Source organism: Mustelus asterias, chromosome 6 (assembly GCF_964213995.1).
Source record: "Mustelus asterias chromosome 6, sMusAst1.hap1.1, whole genome shotgun sequence".
NCBI classification, from domain to species: Eukaryota; Metazoa; Chordata; class Chondrichthyes; order Carcharhiniformes; family Triakidae; genus Mustelus; species Mustelus asterias.
In genome coordinates, this window is record NC_135806.1 from 60,384,944 (window position 1) to 60,406,765 (window position 21,822).

The 21,822-nt window shown below is 40.9% G+C and overlaps 1 protein-coding gene across 1 annotated transcript; it reads right to left on the reverse strand.

Annotated features, from left to right (window-relative positions):
• Window positions 1-1,110: 1,110 nt before the first annotated feature.
• On the reverse strand, window positions 1,111-9,554 carry s1pr3b (sphingosine-1-phosphate receptor 3b). Its single transcript, XM_078214389.1, has 2 exons — window positions 8,585-9,554; window positions 1,111-7,178 (listed from the first exon to the last, which is right to left on the reverse strand). The coding sequence occupies exon 2, from the start codon at window positions 7,024-7,026 to the stop codon at window positions 5,884-5,886; it is 1,143 nt and encodes a 380-aa protein (XP_078070515.1). The 5' UTR covers window positions 7,027-7,178; window positions 8,585-9,554; the 3' UTR covers window positions 1,111-5,883.
• Window positions 9,555-21,822: the final 12,268 nt, after the last annotated feature.

Here is a 21,822-nt window from a genome sequence, read left to right on the forward strand (position 1 = left end):
TTCAGATCAGAACAAGCAACTTAGATGCGGAAGAAACAACAATCTGAGTGGGTCCTTTCCTCTCTCTCTCTCCATCCAAGCTGCACCCTGTCTGCTGATCTTAACATTATACACTAATCTCTGGGTTGCATTGCAACAATACAACAATTTAATGTGACCTTGAAGCTGGTGTGTGAATGCACTCTGTAACAGCAATTATTTTACTGTGTAAAAGTTCAGTGTAAGATATTCCGCTCCGAGAGTCAGTAGCTCAGTTAGCTGGATGGCAACAGTATGATGCTAATAATGTGGTTCAATTCCTGTGCCAACTGCAGTCATTTATGGAGGCCTGTCTTTACTTGCCGAGTGGTGCTTCTCAAGCTATATATAACTTATTTTCAGTCTGCCACTCTCTCTCTAATGCCGAGAGATGCCTTTGGTCCTTTTTGAACAATAGCTGATACCTTACCTTGGTTCTGCTTTATTAAAAGATATTTTTTCATGATTTCTAAATCCCTGTCCCTTGCTACTGGAAGTTATCATTTCACATTAAGGTAAAGGTGTAATGGGTCAGTACAATGCAGTGTGCTCTTCTGTCCTGCACATTCACTTAATGGAGTGTTCCAAAGCATGTCACACCTATTTAAAACTGGATCCTTATTTCCTCTGTTCATCTCGAGGTTGACTTAATTCATGCCAGGGAAGGTATAAGAACAGCTAAATAGCATGTAGTTTTTGTCTGAGTTATACTTATACATGATCCCTGAAGTTAACTATGTAACACAAAATAATTATTGCATATAATTGTTGCTTCAGGTATTTTGTGAAGATTCTAGAAGTTCACTTTCTGAGAAGGACGGTGTCTCCATTAAAAAATAGCATATGCGTAAAGTAGAACATCCAGGAAATGTGAGTAGATAACAGGCGATCTGATTTTAACTGTGCAAGCAAGTGTGTTTTTGGGAGAGTTCAAGGATTTTAATATATATCTATTTATGGGAGTACACCCTACAATGGTAGATATTTCACTTGCCTTTATTAGTCCTAGCATAGTGTACAAACACATATTATATAGAGGGCCAATTTAGCCTCATTGTAAACACTTGATTTCCAATTAACAAGACCAGATCCTACAGTAACACACCTTTATTTTTAAAGCCAGAGTACATAATTTGTACACTAGCATTTTTATACACAAGTACAAGCATGACTCATCTATGGTACTCTAAATCACATTCTATTGTGTAATCCTTGACAATTACTTTACACTGTACACAGCTAAGAGTATCCCTTAAATACTAAAAGCCATTTTGCATAAAAAGTTGTAATAATATGTACATTGTAATTTCCAATGGTACAAGTATATTGCACACTCAGAATTGAAGCTGATATAGATACACTTATCATTTAGGATCCATGTGCCACTCATTTTGGAGAAACAATGTTCTAAATGGGACGAGGGGATTTGTGAGGGGATAGTGCTAAGCATGAGATAGTGCTAATCATGGTGGCCTAGGAATTGATGATGCAATCCCAAACATTTCTCATTTATTGTAACAAATGGATTCAGAAACTTAATGCAACATGATCCAATTTGCAGATGATTCTAAACTAGGAGAGGCAGTTGAATCTAATGAGGAAGATCAAAGTTGCAAAACGAGGGGGACAAAACAAATTAACAGACTGATGAAAATTAATGCAGGTGTAAAGTACTGCACAGAGGGAAAAATTAATTACTCCATCAATGGTGTGAAAATAACCACGCATGAAATTGAAAGAGATTGACAAACTTGATTGACTTGTCACTGCAAAGCGACAATTAACACAGTATATAGAAGCAGACAGCAAAAATGATAGGATGCAATTTAGAGAAATGGTGCTCAGATAGAGAAAAGTTGGTCAGCCAGCCACTTTAGTTCTGGCTTGAAAAGTTAGCGAGACAGGCAATTCCTGAGGAACTGTTCAGAGTAATTTCGTGAGGCTGTGGGACCAATTGTATGATGCAAGAGGAAAACTTGGAGAAGCTTGGGCATTAAGGTGATTTAACGGTGACTTTATAAAAATATACATAAGGTGGTAACTGGCACAGAAAAGGTGTGCCTAGTTATTCAAACTAAAAAAAAAATCTGGAGAGTACAACATTGAATATAAAAGGGGACGCAGAGCAAACTAATAAAAGACAAACTGACAATTGATCCTAGGATGTTCTTCTTTGCAAAAATAGTGAGTAAAGGATGAAATGGCTTTCCTGGTGGAATAATGATGGAAAAGACCTGTGAGTATTTAAGAAACAATTGGATTTTGGGGACCTGTGTATGTGTGGAGAGGAGTGCTGCCGGGTTATTCCAGATGGACAATTTAAGATATACAAAATGGTTTCCAGATCCATATTTTTAAATTCATTTATGGGTAATGGGAGTCACTGGCTGGCCAGCATTTATTGCCCAACCCTAGTTGCCCGAAGGCAATTGAGAGTCAACCACAGTACTGTGACACTGGAGTCACATGTAGGCCAGACCAGGTAAGGACGGCAGATTTCCTTCCCTAAAGGACATTGGTGAACCCATTGATGAGTTTTTCCAACAATCAACAATGGTTTCATGGTTATCAGTAGGTTCTTAATTCCAGATGTTTATTATGGACATAGATTAATACTGACTTTATCAGCAGCTTAGTTAAACAAACAGTACCTTCTCTACTAAGTGGGCAAGCAACATAATTAGTTGACTGCGCACACTTAAAGCATTTGACAGACACCATTCACAATTCATATGACCTCAGATGTGAGTGCAATATCAGCTTTTTACTGGAGTGTATGCAACATGAGGAGTATATTACTTGTTTACAAATGATTTGGATGCACATGCTTATTTTGAAAGATCAATCTTCACCATTTGCACTCAAGTATGTATAAGCAAGTGGCTTATTTCTGCAGATGTAACATATTTCTAATCTCAATGGTGCATTTTTACAAAAATGAAACAAATGATGAACCAAAGACAGATCTCCAGGAGACAGAATTTCAGAAATGCCAAATAAACCAAACCCGTCAGATGAAAAATTAATGTTTTCCCTTCAAGCATACATCCAAGTCCCTTCTGAAAATAACTATTGAATCTGCTCCTACCCTTTCAGGCAGTTTATTCCAGATAATAACAATTTGCTGCATAAACTAGTTCTCCTTATTTTTCAGCTAGTTCTTTTGCCAATTATCTTAAATCTAAGTTTTCTCATTATCCAACTTCTTGCTATTAGTTCAATTTCAAGTCTTCCTTCGAATACTGATCTAAAAGATCAAGACCATCTGACTGGGATTGGTGTGTCCATAGTTTCTGTTATAGAACTGTTATCCTCAGGTATGACAACTATCTTATTTCTTTCCTTAAATTAGGTAGCAGCAAAGCTATAGTTGTATGACATTTAATATTTGTCTTCTCAAAATTATTCCCTTCATCTAAGTATTTTTTTCACACGTTAAATGTGCCAAACAATCAGATCATTTAAAAGACAACCATAGTTACAATTGTTATTTACAATGAGCAAGTTACAAAGGTTCCAGAGAGGGGGCAAATCAGCTCCAGTAGAAGAACATATACAGACTATCTTGCAATCCATAAATCTCCAATCCTGTATTTTCATTAAGTACTGGAGTAGATTTTGACTTTTAACAATTGTGTAAAACAGCTGATTGTAAATTGGCATAGACTTCAATGTATACTGGTTCAATGTATATTTTACATAGAATCACAGAAGCTTTTACAGCACAGAGGAGGCCATTTCATCCACCTAGCTCTCTTAAAGAGCTATCCAATTGATCCCACTCCCAACCAATCATTCCCTATGGCCCCAGTAAATGTTTTCCCTTCAAGCATTCATGCAAAACCCTCCTGAAAATTATTATTGAGTCTGCTTCCACCATCCTTTCAGGCAGTTTATTCCAGATAATAACAATTTTCTGCATAAACAAGTTCTCCTTATTTTCCAGTTAGTTCTTTTGCCAATTATCTTAAATCTAAGTTCTTTCGTTGTCCAACTTCCTGGTGTTAGAAATAGTTTCTTCCATATACTCTATCAAAACTCTTTATAATTTTGAAAACTTCCATTAAATCTCTTAAACTTTTCTGCTTGATGGAGAACAATCCCAGCTTCTCTACATAACTGAGCCTCTCATCCCTGATACCTTTCTAGTAAATCTTCCCCTGCAGCCTTGATAAAGTATTCAATGGGAATAAGACTGGGAGAGGTGTCACTTGTTTTGCACTGACACAAAGTCAAGATCTGCACACTGCCCTTGTTGAACAATGAATAGGTGTATTTTCTGACTGTGACGTCCCATATGAATATTTGACATAGGAAATTCTTATGAAGGTATTTGTGAGCACAAATGTGTACTGAAAGAGATAGTATGAGGATATTAGATGTGAACTGTAAAAGTAAAATGGTAAAGTTGCCATAGTCTCAGATGGCCATAGGCTGCTCTCTCCTTTGAGGGGGAGAGCTGACTGGTGGTGATTTAACCTGAGGATCACCACACCTCAGGCGCAGGGCAAGGTTGAGAAGGCCAGGCCTTTATAGATAACCACAGCCGGGAATTGGACCCACGCTGTTAGTGTTGCTCTGCATTGTGAACCAATCAACCATCCAATCATCTGAGCTAACTGACTCCCAACATGAACATGCACAATCAGGAAATTTGTTCCTGGGCAGTGGCTCTGATACTTCAATGTTGTTTTCTGTAAAGGGTGGAATGATCTAACCCTGCCATTTCCTGAACAGAGGCAATCTCGTGCTGCTAATTCTAATGATGTACAGTTTAGCAGTGGAAAGTAGGTCTGAAAGCATCGATCATACATTGTCAAAGGGGTTAAAAGTTGTTGCCAAAGGATTGGGCTCAGAAGAATCCCTGGGAATATTGAATATCGCTGCTTCTGAAATTATGCCATGGGGATCTAGAGGGCAAGCGTCAACACATTTGACTTAAATCTCTGGTTCATCAGAGGTCGTACCCCTTTATTTCAAATTAAGATAGCAGAGAAAGGATTTCTGATTCATGCTGTCCATTAAGATTCTAAAGTTTATTTATTAGTCACAAGTAGGCTCACATTGACACTGCAATGAAGTTATTGTGAAAATCCCCTAGTCGCCACACTCTGGCGCCTGTTCAGGTACACTGTGGGAGAATTCAGCATGGCCAATGCACCTAACCAGCATGTCTTTCGGACTGTGGGAGGAAATCAGAGCAGCCCGGAGGAAATCCACGCAGACACGGGGAGAATGTGCAAACTCCATGATGCACCAGCAATCAAGCAAAGACTAGTTTGTATGCAAGAACAAATAGGCTTTTATTAGCAAAAAACTTGGAGCACACCCATGCCGATGAACTGGTCCAGACTGAGGCAGGGGGGTGGGGAGCAGTCGCCTTTATACCTGGACCAGGGGGGGGAGGAGTCCCGGGCAGGGCCGGCAGGAACGTGTCCAGACATGTCACACACACAGGCAATAAGCTAACAGTGGTTTACCACACTCCACACAGACAGCCACCCAAGCCAGGAATCGAACCTGGGTCTGTGGTTCTGTGAGGCAGCAGTGCTAACTGCTGTGTCATTGTGCTGCCCCAAGTAGTTATCACAAATAACTTCAGGGCAACAAAATAATTATGAGTTTTTAGAATTTTATGGGTAGGCTGGGTAAAATCCTTTGTAGAAGATGCAATGCATGAACATTTAACATAAAGTTGCCTGTGCTTTTAGTGTTAAAGACACCAAAAGTCATTACTTTTCAAAGTCTGGAGCTATAAAAAACAGATTTGTTTAAGGGGCAGTTAAGAGTTTATAAAAAATACCACTCTGAGTTGCTAACTTTGGAAAGTAATACTGTATATTAAGGCAGTTTAGCCATCAAAGGTCAAAATTCTCCAGGAGGAGTTGTTGAGTTCATTGTCTTGATTATCATTGAAGGGGAATTGATTTCTGAGAGCTCTTCTTTTGGTTTTTGTGCATTACTTCCACTGGACTTGCTTTTGCTGTTCTCTGCAGCTGACTGAATTGGCAGGGCCTTGGAGACATTAGCACTGGCTAGGCAACCACAGAGGAGACGGAAGAAAGCCCGACGCATCTCTTTGCTGGCCAGAGTGTAGATAATGGGATTCATGCCAGAATTGAGGACTGCAATTGCAATGAACCAATCTTCTTGATACAGTATGCTACACTTGTTTGGTTCACAGGCCACATCAAGGAGCAAGAAAATGAAAAGTGGGGACCAACATGCGATGAAAATTCCTACAACGATCACCACTGTCTTCAGCAGAGCCATGGATCTCTCGGAATTGTTTTTTGTGAATTTTCTGTTTGCAACTTTGCGGCTACTTGACTTGACCAATATGTAAATACGAGCATAGAGTATTACGATGGCCAACAAAATTGCACTGAAGATGCTGATACAGAAGACAACATACGTTTTGGAGTATAGGGGCAGGACTGTGGAACACTTTGAAAAGTTGCAGATACAGTTCCAGCCAAGGATAGGCAAAGCACCAAGTAAAATGGATATCATCCAACAGGCGCCAATAAGGAGGAAAACTCTGTACTTTTTACTGGCATCGTAGGGTCTCATTTTTATCATAGTCATGTGTCTCTCGATTGCTATTGCTAGCAGGCTGAAGGTGGAGGCTCCCAATGCCACAAACATGCTCCCTTCCCTGATGAACCATACAGTCGTTGTGAGGCCAAAAGTCTTCTTTCCAGACATGAGGATGTTTACTTTGTATGCTATTCCTGCCAGCAGATCGGACAGGGCTAAGTTACCAATGAAATAGTACATGCGATTGTGAAATTTGTTGTTTTTCCAAATGGCTATGAGGACCATGAGGTTTTCAAGCACAATGAAGCTGCAGATGATCAGAAAGGCCACAGTAGTTACGTCCATGCCGTCAGTGGTTCTTGCCTTTTTGTCGAATTTCCCCGTGTAATTATAGTGACTCTCAATGAGCTCTGTTCTGACACAGCCATTGCCAATGACCATTTCAGCTGGAAGAGCCATTAAATGCATGTTGGTGTTGAAGTGTTCTTGTAGTGTTAGATCTTGTTCACTAGATGGAGCCTTTGCCTCATTACTAATATCGTAAGCCTGAAGGAAGCCTGTAAACCATTTTCTCAATGATGTGAGCAAAGCACTGGGCAATAGACTTCAAGTATTCAAATCTGTAAAAGTGAACAGAACATCTTATCAACATGCTGTCCATATTAAAGAAATGGTTTATGTGCCGAACTTATTCCTATTAATCTAGGCTAAAGCACCAAAGACTTTTTTCTCATCGATCTCCTTTTAAATAATACATTTGAAATGTACTATTAGAACATTAGAAGCTTTCTAAATGTTGAATGCATTACCAATAATATGACAGTTCAAAAGCTGTCCAGTTTTGGCAATGATTGTCTGAATCTGTATGCAGAAAATTCCCCCATGGATGGGTAAAACTATGTAGGGAATGAATGATTAATGTACAAAATCTTGCAATTGAGGGGATGTTAGTCCTTGGAATTACCGCTCATTTTACTTAGACAATTTTACAACTAACTGATCACATCTGTTGGATAGAAAGACATAATTACAGTCACGAACAGATAGATCATCTTTATTGTATGGTTTTAGTACTCATTGAGAACATGCTATGAGACACTTTATAGAACATAGAACATAGAACATAGAACATTACAGCGCAGAACAGGCCCTTCGGCCCACGATGTTGCACCGACCAGTTAAAAAAAAACTGTGACCCTCCAACCTAAACCAATTTCTTTTCGTCCATGAACCTATCTATGGATCTCTTAAACGCCCCCAAACTAGGCGCATTTACTACTGATGCTGGCAGGGCATTCCAATCCCTCACCACCCTCTGGGTAAAGAACCTACCCCTGACATCGGTTCTATATTTATCATCCTGAAAAATAACCATTTTGTGAAAATATTTTTTTATTATTTATCAGTGTCTTACATCAAAACTGCAATGAAGTTACTGTGAATATCCCCTATTATGGTGAAATAGGTTATTCTTTAAAGTGTAAATTAATGCGCTTCATTTTAAATATTTGCCCATTCATTCAGTTAGTCATCTAAGTAAAATCAGAGGGGAAAAACTTAGGAAATACAGAAAAGAGCAGATTTATAAAATGTGCTTCTTTGTTGTGGAAACATTTGGCAGTTGGTTAATTGAATTTCTTACAATGTGTATTCACAACAAAATAATTAGGGAATGTTTTCTATCCGGGATTGGGATTTAACATTCAAATGTCCCAGTTAGGTCAAAACAGAAAATGAAGATAACACTCAATAAATGATGTTCTGTCAGATTCCCACCCTCTATGTACAAATTCTTCAAAATATTAAAAGCCTTTGGAAGCATGTTCATAAGGCATTAGGATTCTTATTCACAGATATTCTCAATATTGTAAAATCCCAGTGTTTGACTTTAAGGCATTATTTGAATAGCATATTTCACACACACACATATATATATTTAAACAACTTTTAACGTTTTTTTCTAACATAAATAAGACAAGTCAGAGCTAGAAGGAATGTAAGTGAACTTTGCAGAATGAAGACTCACCTTTCACATTATTTTCTGCTAATGCAGTATCTACCAGTAAGAAGTCTCACAACACCAGGTTAAATGGTATCTAACACGTTAGTGTTTAAAAGTTTGGAGACGGGTGACTCGCTGCATATCTCCGAGATTGTCCTGATCAGATGTGGCGTTTTGTGTTGAAGTTTCACAGTTTTCTCAGACTCGATGCCTTTATTATATTCCTGTGTTAAGTTCGCACAACGCCTTCTCATTTCCCCCCACTTTCAAGTACATTTCTTCGAAAATCTTTGTCAATTCTAAGGTTTTCTTTCAAACATTGCCCAGGCTGTGTCAGTTCAACCTCTCAATCTAGCTATCGAGACACAAGTCTACACACGTTTAGCATCAAATTGATTTTAGTATACTTGAGGTGTGATGTAGTTTTCTGAAACTTAATCGCTCCTTCCTCACATTAGATGGTTTTGCGTTTAATTCTTTCCAGTTTCATTACTACCGAGTCTGTGTTTGTATCACTCTCTGCCCATTGCTCCAAGCAGCCTGTTGCAGTTTTCTGATCGTGTTGTCTATTTCCAACTTTCTGGCCGTTGTTTTTGGAGTAGTCTTTGCAAGAGTGGCTGTCGCTTCAATCCTGCAGTTTTCTGCTGTAGCTCTCACTGACTCTCACACTCACTGTACAGTACGAAGTTCCCCATGTATTATATTCATTTCAGTCTGCTTCCCCTTGCTGCCCTGTGTCTGACTTGACAGGTCCCGCCCTCAGAGGGCAGTTCCTCACACTTTTCTCCTGCATGACGTGCGGTTCTAGAGAAAGAAGAGATTTTCAGAGAACAGGGAAAGCCAGTGTCTAATACGCATACGGATTCAAAGAAAACTGTAAGGTAATATTAAGACCAAATGACAGTTAAAAAAGAACACTCTTAGATACCCCAACAGTAAACTGGACCGTGGTACTTCTTGCAACTGCAAGGGATTCAGCATATTCATTACAGAAGTTTATGGTATGAAGCATGACAGAATCTTAAATACAAGAATGTGCTGACATTTAACTAAGAAAGTGAAATTAACATGTTCTAAATGTTTCTATTCATATTATAAATGTTACCAATTCCCTCCTTTTATTTGTAAAACAATTGATTTTTGATTTATTATTGTCACATGTATTAGTATGCAGTGAAAAGTATTGTTTCTTGCACGCTATACAGACAAAGCATACCATTCATAGAGAAGGAAAGGAGTGGAGAATGTAGTGTTACAGTCATAGCTAGGATGTCGGGTGTTGATCCTTTCTTTCAGATTTGCCCTTGGCTTAAATTATATAAAATTTGTGAAACTGCACTTGGACTTTGAATGGTTTAAAAAGATCAAGTAAGAAGTTTAACAACACCAGGTTAAAGTCCAACAGGTTTATTTGGTAGCAAAAGCCACACAAGCTTTCGGAGCTCTAAGCCCCTTCTTCAGGTGAGTGGGAATTCTGTTCACAAACAGAGCATATAAAGACACAAACTCAATTTACATGAATAATGGTTGGAATGCGAATACTTACAACTAATCAAGTCTTTGTATCTAAGGGTATCTAGGGTATCTAAGACTTGATTAGTTGTAAGTATTCGCATTCCAACCATTATTCATGTAAATTGAGTTTGTGTCTTTATATGCTCTGTTTGTGAACAGAATTCCCACTCACCTGACGAAGGGGCTTAGAGCTCCGAAAGCTTGTGTGGCTTTTGCTACCAAATAAACCTGTTAGACTTTAACCTGGTGTTGTTAAACTTCTTACTGTGTTTACCCCAGTCCAACGCCGGCATCTCCACATCTTAAAAAGATCAAGCCAGTTGCATGTGAGAGATCCAAAGAGTGAGGTTAAGACTATGAGGGAATCGGCTGGAAATCCCGATGACAGCAAAAATGGTTCAAATCTTGCTATCCATCATACCATAAATTTGATGTCTTATACCTTCGTTCTCAGATTCCTAAATGGATAGTTACCAACTAAAGGTTCAATTAATTTTCCGAATTCACATTTTAATTCTAATTTTATGCAGCATAGGAACATGAAACCAGGCCCATTCTGCACCTTGAACTTGTTCTGCTTTTCAATGATATCATGGCTGCTTTGTATCTCAATTCCATTTACCTGCTTTTGCTCCCAACCTCTCAATACCTGCACTGATGAATAATCATCCAGACTCAAAACGTTGGTTCTGTTCTCTCTCTGCAGATGCTGTCAGACCTGCTACGATTTTCCAGCATTTTCTGTTTTTGTTTCAGATTCCAGTATCCACAGCAATTTGTTTTTTTCTCTCAATACCCAAAATCTGATCTGCTGATTTTAAACTTGAAAATTTCAGTTCACCCAGCTTGTAGGGTGAGTGAGTTCCAAATTTCCACTATGTTTTGTGTGCAGAGTGCTTCCTGATTTCACTCATAAATAGCCACATCCTAATTTTAATGTATACCTGGTTGAAAACCTTCCTATTTATTCTGGATTCCCCTAGGAGAGGAAACCTAGCCTATCAAATCCCTTATTCATTTCAAGCTCTTTGATCAGGTCACCCTCTGCCCCCTCACTGACCTTTCAAACTCAGGGAAATATAAACCTCATTTCTGCCAGAATTTTACCGGCACGCCCGCACCGATTCCGGGGGTGGGCGAGGCTCGGAGATCGGCATTCTCCGTTGGCCTCGGGTGAGATCGTACAAACCTTGGGCGGACATGCCGGTAAAATTCCGCCCTAAATGTCCCAATATAATGTTGGTGACTCTGTAGCATACTGTCTTCACGATCAATTTATTTTTCCTGTTTCTGGATATTATATGAGTTAGTTCCATAGTTTTAACCAAACTTCTTTCCGAGTATGACTCTGAGCAAAATGACATGAGAACCATGAGGAAAGATGCAACGCCATTAAACGATGGCCTAGTGGTATTATCGCTAGAATATTAATCCAGAAACTCAGCTAATGTTCTGGGGAGTCAAAGAGAACAAGGTTGGATTCTCAAATCTAAAGCCGTTTGGATGTTAAGGCTCATACGATGTAGGAGCTCCAGGAGTAAATACTTTCTAAAATTCTTTCATGGGATGCAAGCTTCGCAGCCAAGGCCAACATTTGTTGCCTATTCCGAGTTGCCCTTTGGTGAGCTGTTTTCTTGAACCGCTGCAGTCCATGTGGCGCAGGCACACCCACAGTACTGAAAAAGGGAGTTCTGAACTGTTGACCCAACAGCAATGAAGGAATGGTGATATGGTTCCAAATTAATATGTGAGGCTTGGAAGGGAAATTGTAGGTGATGGTGTTCCCATATGTCTGCTGCCCTTGTTCTTCTAGGAATTTTTACAGTAACTTCCTTGCAGTGTTAATGTAAGTCTACTTGTGACACTAATAAATAAATAAACTTTAAACTTTAGATTTGAGAATCCAACCTTGTTCTCTGTGGGAACAGATTTGTTTTGAATCCTCACTATTTCCTCCTTGAATGCCTCCCACTGTTCTGACACTGATTTACCTTCAAACAGATGTTTCCAGTCCACATTTGCTAAATCACATCTCCACTGAGTAAGAGAGGCCTTTTCCCAATTGAAAATTTTTATTCTTGCTCTACCTTAGTCTCTTCCTATAACTACACTAAATCTAACTGAATTATGATCATGATCACAAAAATGCTCACGCACTGATATCCCCTTCCACCTGCTCAGATTTATTCCCTAAAACTAAGCTCAGAATTGCTGCTTCTCTCGTTAGTCTGGCCAAAAAGGTTTTCCTGAATGCATTTTACACTGCTTTTACCCAGATAACCTTCAGCTAGTTAAAATCCCTGACTAACACTGCCCTGGTGTTTCTGCACTCCTCAGTAGTTTGTCTACATAATTGCTCATCTATTTCCCTGACTGTTTTGGGATTTATATCTACATATGAGAAAGAGAGTGGAGGGGTGGTGAGTGTGTGAGAGAGGGGGGTTAGTGCATTTATACATATGTCTGTGTGTGAAAGTGAGACGGGAGGTGAGTGAATGTGTGTTTGTGTGAGAGAGAGAGAGGTGTGAGTGTGTCTGTGAGTGCGTCTGTGTGTGAGAGAGAGAGAGGGGAGGTGAGTGAATGTGAGTTTGTGAGAGAGGGAGGTGTGAGTGTGTCTGTGTGTGAAAGAGAGAGAGAGCACATTCCTGACAGTGCGATTGCCACTATTTTTCAACACATATGGCCTCATCTGATGGCTCCTCTTGCATATTATCCTTCCTCACAGCTGGGATTGTTTATCTCGATTTCCCAAACTTTTCCAGCCACAAACCCCTTTAACCTCCCAAGAGTATTGATCGAACCCCAAAGAAATATTCTTATTTTGCTGAAGAATTAAACCACACAGAAAAATATTATTATTGCACAATAGGTACAAACATACAAAAAAAAACTTCAAAGATGTTTCTATGTCTCATATGTATATATTTACTATCATTAAAATGTTCTGTTATTCAATGAGTATTTCCAAACCTTACCTTTTTGTTATTTTTAATAGGAGTGATGCTGATCTCTTGCTCACAAATTCATTTAAAACTGGGAGTGTTGCTGAAGAGCTGGATTCTCATTAAAGACACATGCACACACACACACACACACACATTCACACCACATGCACACACACACACACTCACACCTCTCTCACTCACACGCACCTCTTTCTTACACGCAAACACACACATCTCTTTCTCACACACAGACACATTCACCCCTCTCTCACAAACAAACTCACACTCACCTCCCTCTCACACACACACACACACACGCACACACACATTTACCACTCTCTCACAAACACACATACAATTGCCCCTCTCTTTCCCACATACATACACACATATTCACCCACCCTCTCTCACGCACACCTCTCTCACACACATACACTCACACCCTCTTTCACACACACATACTCACCCCTCTCTCACGCACACACTCACTTCACTCTCACACACATACTCACCTGTCTTCAACACACACTCACTCGCACTCTCTCTTGCACAATCACCTGTCTCTTACACACACACATTCACTCACCCTCTTTCTCTCACATACACACATCTCTCTCACACACACTCACCCCTCCTTATAAACATGCCTTCACTTGTCCTCTCTCTCACGTGCACACATCTCTCTTTCGCACACTCTCACTCACCCCTCTCTCGCACACACAGTCACCTGTCTCTCACACACACACACACACACACACACACACTCACCCTCTCTTTCACACACACTCACCCCTCTCTCACACACATACACATCTCTCTCACACACACTCACTCATCCTCTCATACGCACTCACCTGTTTCTCACACACTCGCTCATCCTCTCTTTCATGCACACATTCACCTATCCTCTCACACTCACCCGTCTCTCTTCTACACACACACACACATTCATCCCTCATTCACCCTCTCTGTCTCATGCACTCACTCTCTCTCTCACACACACTCACTCTCTCACACATACACTCCTTCTCACACACACTCATTCTCTCTCACACACACACACACTCATACTCTCACACACACACACTCAGTCACCCTCTCTCTTTCACACACAGATAAACCCACACTCTCACATGTCAGTGATCCCCATTCACACTCTCACCCAGTTTTCCTTCTTGCCACAATCTCACTCCCGCCCACTGGTCACCTCCCCCTTCACTTCCACTTGACGATAGCCCCTTCTCCTGCTTGATGCTGGTTTTTCCTCCACCGCACCTGGTGATGGCTGCTTCCCCCAACTCCCGCTTAGATGCTCCTTTCCGCATTCCCGCCTGCTCTCACTTTGCTGGTCTTGAAACTAAAGACATAATTTCATGCTGTTTCCAATTCGTCCAATCAGATGCTAGATTCTGGAGAAGCCAACATCTGGTTGGAAAGCAGCATTATGGCATTTGTTTCAAAGTTTACATATCAGCCTGGCCTCCCGCAAAACCCCTGGCAGCCCCCCGGGAACCCCTGGCAGCCCCTTGGGAACCCCTGGCAGCCTCCTGGGAACCCCTGGCAGCCTCCTGGGAAACCCCTGGCAGCCTCCTGGGTAATCCCTGGCAGCCTCCTGCAGAACCCCTGGCAGCCTCCTGGGTAACCCCTGGCAGCCCCCTGGGTAACCCCTGGCAGCCCCCTGGGTAACCCCTGGCAGCCCCCTGGGAGCCCCTGGCAGCCCCCTGGGAACCCCTGGCAGCCCCCTGGGCACCCTGGCAGCCCCCTGGGCACCCCTGGCAGCCCCCTGGGCACCCCGGTTGCCTACTGGGAAACTCCTGGCAGCCCCCTGGGAACCCCTGGCAGTGCCCTGGGAACCCCCGGCAGTGCCCTGGGAGACATAGAAACATAGAAAAACTACAGCACAAAACAGGCCCTTCGGCCCCACGAGTTGTGCCTAACAAATCCCTACCTTTTAGGCCTACCTATAACCCTCCATCCTATTAAGTCCCATGTACTCATCCAGGAGTCTCTTAAAAGACCCTATTGAGTTTGCCTCCACCATCACTAATGGCAGCCGATTCCACTCGCCCACCACCCTCTGTACGAAAAACTTCGCCCTAACATTTCCCCTGTACCTACCCCCCAGCACCTTAAACCTGTGTCCTCTCGTAGCAGCCATTTCCACCCTGGGAAAAAGCCTCTGAGAGTCCACCCGATCTATGCCTCTTAGCATCTTATACACCTCTATTAGGTCTCCTCTCATCCTACGTCTCTCCAAGGAGAAAAGACCGAGCTCCCTCAGCCTATCCTCATAAGGCATGCCACTCAATCCAGACAACATCCTTGTAAATCTTCTCTGCACCCTTTCAATCTTTTCCACATCTGGAACGCCTGGGAACCTCTGGTAGCCCTTTGGGAACCCCTGGCAGCCTCCTGGGAACCCCTGGCAGCCTCCTGGGAATCCCGGCAGCCTCCCGCGGAACCCCTGGGAGCTTCCAGCAGAACCCGGAATCCAATTTGGAAAACCCTAGTTTAACTAATATTGTGACCTCCTCCCTTCTAACTTGCTCTCTATCTGTCTGAAAACTCTCTAACCAGGAGTGTTGAACTGCCAATTCTGCCTTTCTTTCAGCCCTGCCTCAGTAATATTTATGATATCATATTTCCAAGAGTCCTTCTCTGCCCTCAACTCTTCTGCCTTATTCACTGGACATCTTGCATATCAATATAAACCATTAAGTACTGCCAAACACCTTTGCTGTCTATTTTCTAGCTTTTGTTTTCTCTGTCTTCCAGACTCCCTTACTATACTTCTGTTCTGCTTTTCCAGATTCATTTCCTTCCCTTCTGAACCTCAAGTTCTCATTCCCTTACCAAGCTATTTTAAACCTCCTCCAACAACAATCGAACCTCCATTCCCCACAACAATATCTGTTCCAGTTCTGTTAAGATGGAACCAAGCTGGCTGGTACAGGTCTTACTTTCCCCAGCCTCAGTGCCCCAGGAATCAAAAGCCTTCCCTCCTATAACATTTCTCCTGCCATGCATTAATTTACTTTATCCTCCTAATTCAGTGTTCACTGGCATGTGGCATGGGAATAATCCAGAGTTTGGTACCTTTGAGGTCCTATTTGTTAATTTCTTATCCTCTCTCTCAAATCCGCCTTGACACAGACATGGTCCACGACTTTGGCTGTTCACCCTTCCCCCTTCAGAATGTACTGCAGCCACTCGAGAATATCCTTGACCTGGACAGGAGGTAGTGCACCATTTTACAGAGGTTGTGATTAGATCGGAACCAGAACATAACAGTTCACCAAATGAACAAAATACTACTCTGAGACTTTGTGTTTTTATTGCAGTTATATGAATGGATTAGGATCAAGTTTTGGCTATTGGTATAAAATAGTTTTGGAGCCGCTGCTGGAAGTTGAATAAATGCACAATACATGAGGACCATCTTAATTATGTGGACCCCTTCGACTATTGAAGAGGAAAGCCAATTGCATTGTTTCTCAATGTAACATTCTAATTTAATGACTGCTGCATTTTCAAAAATATGTTTTTGATTAGATATGTTGTTCTGAAATTCTCCAATCTATGACGAAAGAATAAATATCGCTTCCAAGAGTGTATTTTTGGTATAAAGTATTCACGCCATCTCTGTAATGCCAAACAATGAAGTGAAGATTTATTCTTGTACGGTATGCTGCCATTTAGATCATCAGTTATTTCATTCTGCAGGAAGCTATCATTTCTGGAGGCATTTCTTTACCAAGGAATGTTAGAACCAGCTTGGTTTTAGTTCATCGGTAGTTTAAGGTAAAAGTCTGGTTATTTTATAGGATTACTCCTTAAGTGAAGCCCTTTTTGGATTCCAACTTGAGTGAGAGGAACTTGGAACCAAGCTGATGAATTTGATTGTTATGCTAGTTAATTATCCAATGGGTACAGAGGTCCTAGCTGGATAAGCAGTGGAAAGGAAAGGTGTATTTGTGCTCGTTGCTGTTTGGCTGCATGGATTTAGCTGGTTAAAGTCCAATGGTATCATTAGCATATACCTGAAGACCCTAATCAAGAATCATAAAATTATTACGGCATAAGAGGAGGCCATTTGGCCCCTTGTGTCACACTGGCTCTTTGCAAGAGCAACTTAGCTGGTCCCGCTCCCCTGGCTTTTCCATGGAGCTTTGGAGATCTTTTCCTTTCAGATTCTGTTTTGAATCCCTCAATTGAATCTGCCTTTACCACACACTCAGGCTCTGCATTCCAGATCCTAACCACTTGTTGTATAAAATGTTTTGCGTCCTGTCATCGCTAATTCTTTTGGCAGTCATTTAAAATCGTTATCCTTCCCATTTTCTCCCTATCTACCCTGTCCAGACCCCTCACGATATGAACATCTCTATGTTCTCTCAAACTTTTCCCTTGCTAACCTATGACTAAGTTCTCTAAGTCAGTTGGATATCCCTTTGTGTGAAGAATAAGTGTGCATTCCATACTGGGAACGGAAGCTCAACTTACCTCCATTTCTAAGTGATTTTTAAGTATAGTGATTCTGCTCACAACTGGCAACTGAGCTACCAAAAATAAAGTGACCCATACCTGGAGAGGGTTGGTAGGTGGATGGGAGGCCCAAATTATTAATACACCAATCTAAGGTGAGAAGGGAATGGAGATTAAAAAGAAAACTCTTAAAAGATAAGAGAATACGTTTTTGTTCTCAGTACCTGAGCAGTAATCTATTGGATCAAATCATTCACTTGAAGAATTTTTCCAATGCCAATTGATAGATTTCAATTCGCCAGATTACATAATGGACCTGAAAAAACTTGACCATTGCTCCAGCCAAGTGCTGGGTTCTAACACAGCACAGCGTCTTACCATGCAAAACAATTGCAACCAACGCAGTGTTGCACAATACATTATGACATTGTACAGTACAATACATAATGCAATTTAATTACACCATGGTGCCTTATAGCTCAATATAGCACATTCTATTACAACACAGCACAATAGCATAGCATTATACAGTATAATGCAGTTAACCACAAAACAATCAAATAGCACAAGTTGCAATGCAATGCATAGTAATCACCCAGATTTTGTGGTCATAATAATGACAAAACTGCCAAAATTTGATCAGTGAATGCTGTTCCATTCTATGATTCTGAAGTGAGTGGGCAAATGAAGTGGAATGTGAGAAAATGTGAAACTGTTCACTTTGGCAGGAAGGATGAAAAAGAAGCATATTATCTAAATGGTAAACGATTGCAAAGCTCTAAGGTGCATTGGGATCTGGGTGTCCTAGTACATGAACTACAAAAGGCTAGTATGCAGGTACAGCAAGTAATTAGGAAAGCTTATAGAGAGTTATCATTTATTGCAAGGTGAATTGAATACAAAAGTAGGGATGTTATGCTTCAGTTGTACAGGCCACCAGTAAGACCACTAGTACTGAGTAATAGTGTAGAGTATTGGTCACCTTATTTAAAGAAGGATATAACAGCTTTGGGAGCAGTTCAGAGAAGGTTTACCAGACTAACATCTGGAATGGGTGGGTTGTCTTATGAGGAAAGGTTGGACAAACAAGGCTTGTATCCATTGGAATTTAAAAGAGTAAGAGGCAACTACATTGAAACATATAAGATCCGGTGGGGGGTGGGCGGGGGGGGGGGGGGGGGGGGGTTGTTCTTGGCGGGGTGAATGTGGAGAGGATGTTTCATCTTGTGGGAGAATCTAGAACTAAAGGTCACTTTTAAGATTGAAGGGTTGCCCATTTAAAACAGAGATAAGGTGGATCCTTTTTTTTACTCAGAGTCATGAGTTTTTGGAATTCTCTTCCTGAAAAGGTGATGGAAGCAGAATCTTTAAATAATTTTAAGATAGAGATGGATACATTCTTTGTAAGTGAGGGATTATCGAATGTAGGTGGGATGCAAATTTGTGATTACTATCAGATCAGCCATGATCTTATTAAATGGCTGATCTGATAGTATCAGGCTTGAGGTGCTGACTGGCCTACACCGCCTCCTTGTTCGTATGTTCGTAGCATTTGCCAGCCTTTACAATCCTGAAACTACCAGCATTTTCTGGTGTCCGCATCTGCGCAGTACAACGTGGAACTCTGGAAGCTGCTGTTCTCTGCTACTCCATGGGATACGCTGTTGAAGCCACCGCTGATGGCAATTTTTTATTAATCAATAGACTGATGAGAATATCCCAGTTCGTGCTGTGATATTCCTGTTAAAACCCTGAAAAAGTTACACTTCATTAATGAGGTGTAACATATTTTATCTGCATACTATGTCATAACTACTGTTGAAATACCTCTCTGGTCCTGAAAAACAAATATTATAGTTTGGTAATTCATTATAATTCAAAAATATTTAAATAAAAGTTACTTTTTGAAACATTTGTTGCTGTTATTTCCTCTGTTTGTGCCCCAATCTTTATTTTGCACACTGCAAGACTGATTTAAGAAAATGCATTTTAATCGGTACATTTTCCTTCCCGGAGAGAATTCTTCGATACAATTCGCTGCTCACCTTGTTTGATGAGATCACCATTGCTGAATGCTGGGGATAAACTTGACTTGGCACTGGATTTAAATTTACATATAGAATCATAGAATGGAACAGCACAGAATGAGGCCATTCAGTTTGCTGTATCTCTGAAAGAGCAATTTATCTCGTCACACGCCCCCACCTTTCCACTGTAGCCCTGCAAATATTTCCTCTTCAGATAATTACCCAATTATATCATTTTCTTTGGCCAGTCTTGATTGAATCTGTCGCCACCACATTCTCCAGCAGCGCATTCCAGACCCTAAACACTCATTATGTTAAAAAAAAAAATCCTCATGTTGCCAATGCTCCTTTTACTAAACACCTTAAATTGGTGCCCTGTGGTTGTGGACCCTTCCAGCAATGCGAACAGCTTTTTCTTATCTACTTTGTCTAGACCCGCAAAATTAACATGGGGAAAGGGGAAATCCAGACCACAGAAATGACTAAGTCTTTGTGCGCGGCTTTCTTCAAGGTCAGCGGTGAGTCACTTTGCTGCTAACTGCACAAAAGCTGCCAGTATAGAATAGGACATCGTTCTGGTATGAAGCATGATGCAGAAGAGTACAGCGCTGTGTGGTAGAACACAGGATAGTGTAAAATATAAAAGCAGAATTCCACAATGTTTAACCAAGATGATTAAAACATTCTTGTAATTATTTGTTTGTAATTATACTACTTTACCAGCTAAATCGGATAGCTGATCAACATTTTTACAAAGCAATCTGACAGGAGATTGTGAAACTTTGCCCCAACTTCTCCTTTCGGATGAAGTTGCATGCCATGAGGAGACTCTGGAAGAGGGGAGAGATTACTGTAATTTATTGTAATATATCTGAAACTGGTGCAAAAATAATTGCAGGTATTGAGTTATTGTTCTGAAATATAACAATTTAAAAAACTCACATGGATACTGAAAACAAAAAACGAGAATATTTGAAATGATGAACTTTCTCCTTCCAGGTACCAACACTGAAAGGATAAATTTCTTATGCATCATGTCCAATTAGTGAAAAACTGGACATTCCATTAAGGAAATGATAATTAAATATATTACAGCACACACACATTTTGCAGTAAAGCACACTGTTTTCATGAAGTACTGTGAGATCATATTTCACAGTCTGATATCTCACGGGGTTTATATCATACCTGGTAAAATTCAAACTAATAACTCCTATAATGTAGAGTAATTTGTCGCAGTCCAACAACCCAGGAGAATGTGTATTACAGTTTAGTAGCTACAGTTTAGTAGCTACGAATATTGTGTATCACAGTCTTATAACCCAGAATATTGTACGTCACAGTCTGGTAACCCGGGGTGTTGTGTATCTGATAAGTGGGAAATATTGTGTATGACAGTCTGATAACCGGGATATTGTATATCGCAGTCTGATAACCAGGAAATATTGTGTATCAGAGTCCGATAACCCGTGATATTGTGTATCAGAGTCTGATAACCTGTGATATTATATATTAGAGTCTGATAACCAGGGATATTGTGTATCACAGTCTGATAACCAGGGATATTGTGTATCACAGTCTGATAACCCAGGATATTGTGTATCAGAGTCTGATAACCGGAAAATACTGTGTATCACAGTCTGATAACCAAAGATAGTGTATATCACAGTCAGAGAACCCGGGATCGCAAAAGATCTGCCTCCACTATAGCACAGGGCACCAGGGCTTGAAGACCAATCTTTCCACTGTAGAAGTGGTGGACACCTCCTTGGTAGCAATATTATAAAAAAGCCAAAAACTGAAGTTGCTGGAGATCTGAAATAGAAACGGAATGCTGTAAAAACTCAACTGATCAGTCAGTATCTGTAGAGAGAGAAACCGAGTTAACGTTTTGAGTCCAATATGATTGGTCTTCAGAGTTTATTTGGGTTCCTGTATTTTTTCCAGCACTTTCTGTTTTATTTTAGACTGAACGTGATGGAGTATCTGCTGACTGCTCTCTGACCTACCACTGCAGCATCTCTACCGATGATTCAGTGCCACAGTGGAGGTTCAAGTGGAGGTCATGAGGTTCCTGGCTGGTGACATGTTGGCTCAGCAATGCTGCCAGCGTGGGTGCAGATCTCAATGCTCAATGGGGTGTGCAGGCTCCCACAGCAGGTCAGCAACCTGTGCTCCAGCAGATTACGAGGATTGCCGAGGTGCCAGTGCATGAGAGTGGCAGTAATTCTGTAGAGCACAAACCTGTTGCCCTCTCTCAGGACAACAGCATTGGTGCTCCCACCATTAC

Excerpts from the sequence above, each read along its gene's own strand:
- s1pr3b (XM_078214389.1), bottom strand. The coding sequence starts at position 7,026 with ATGCATTTAATGGCTCTTCCAGCTGAAATGGTCATTGGCAATGGCTGT.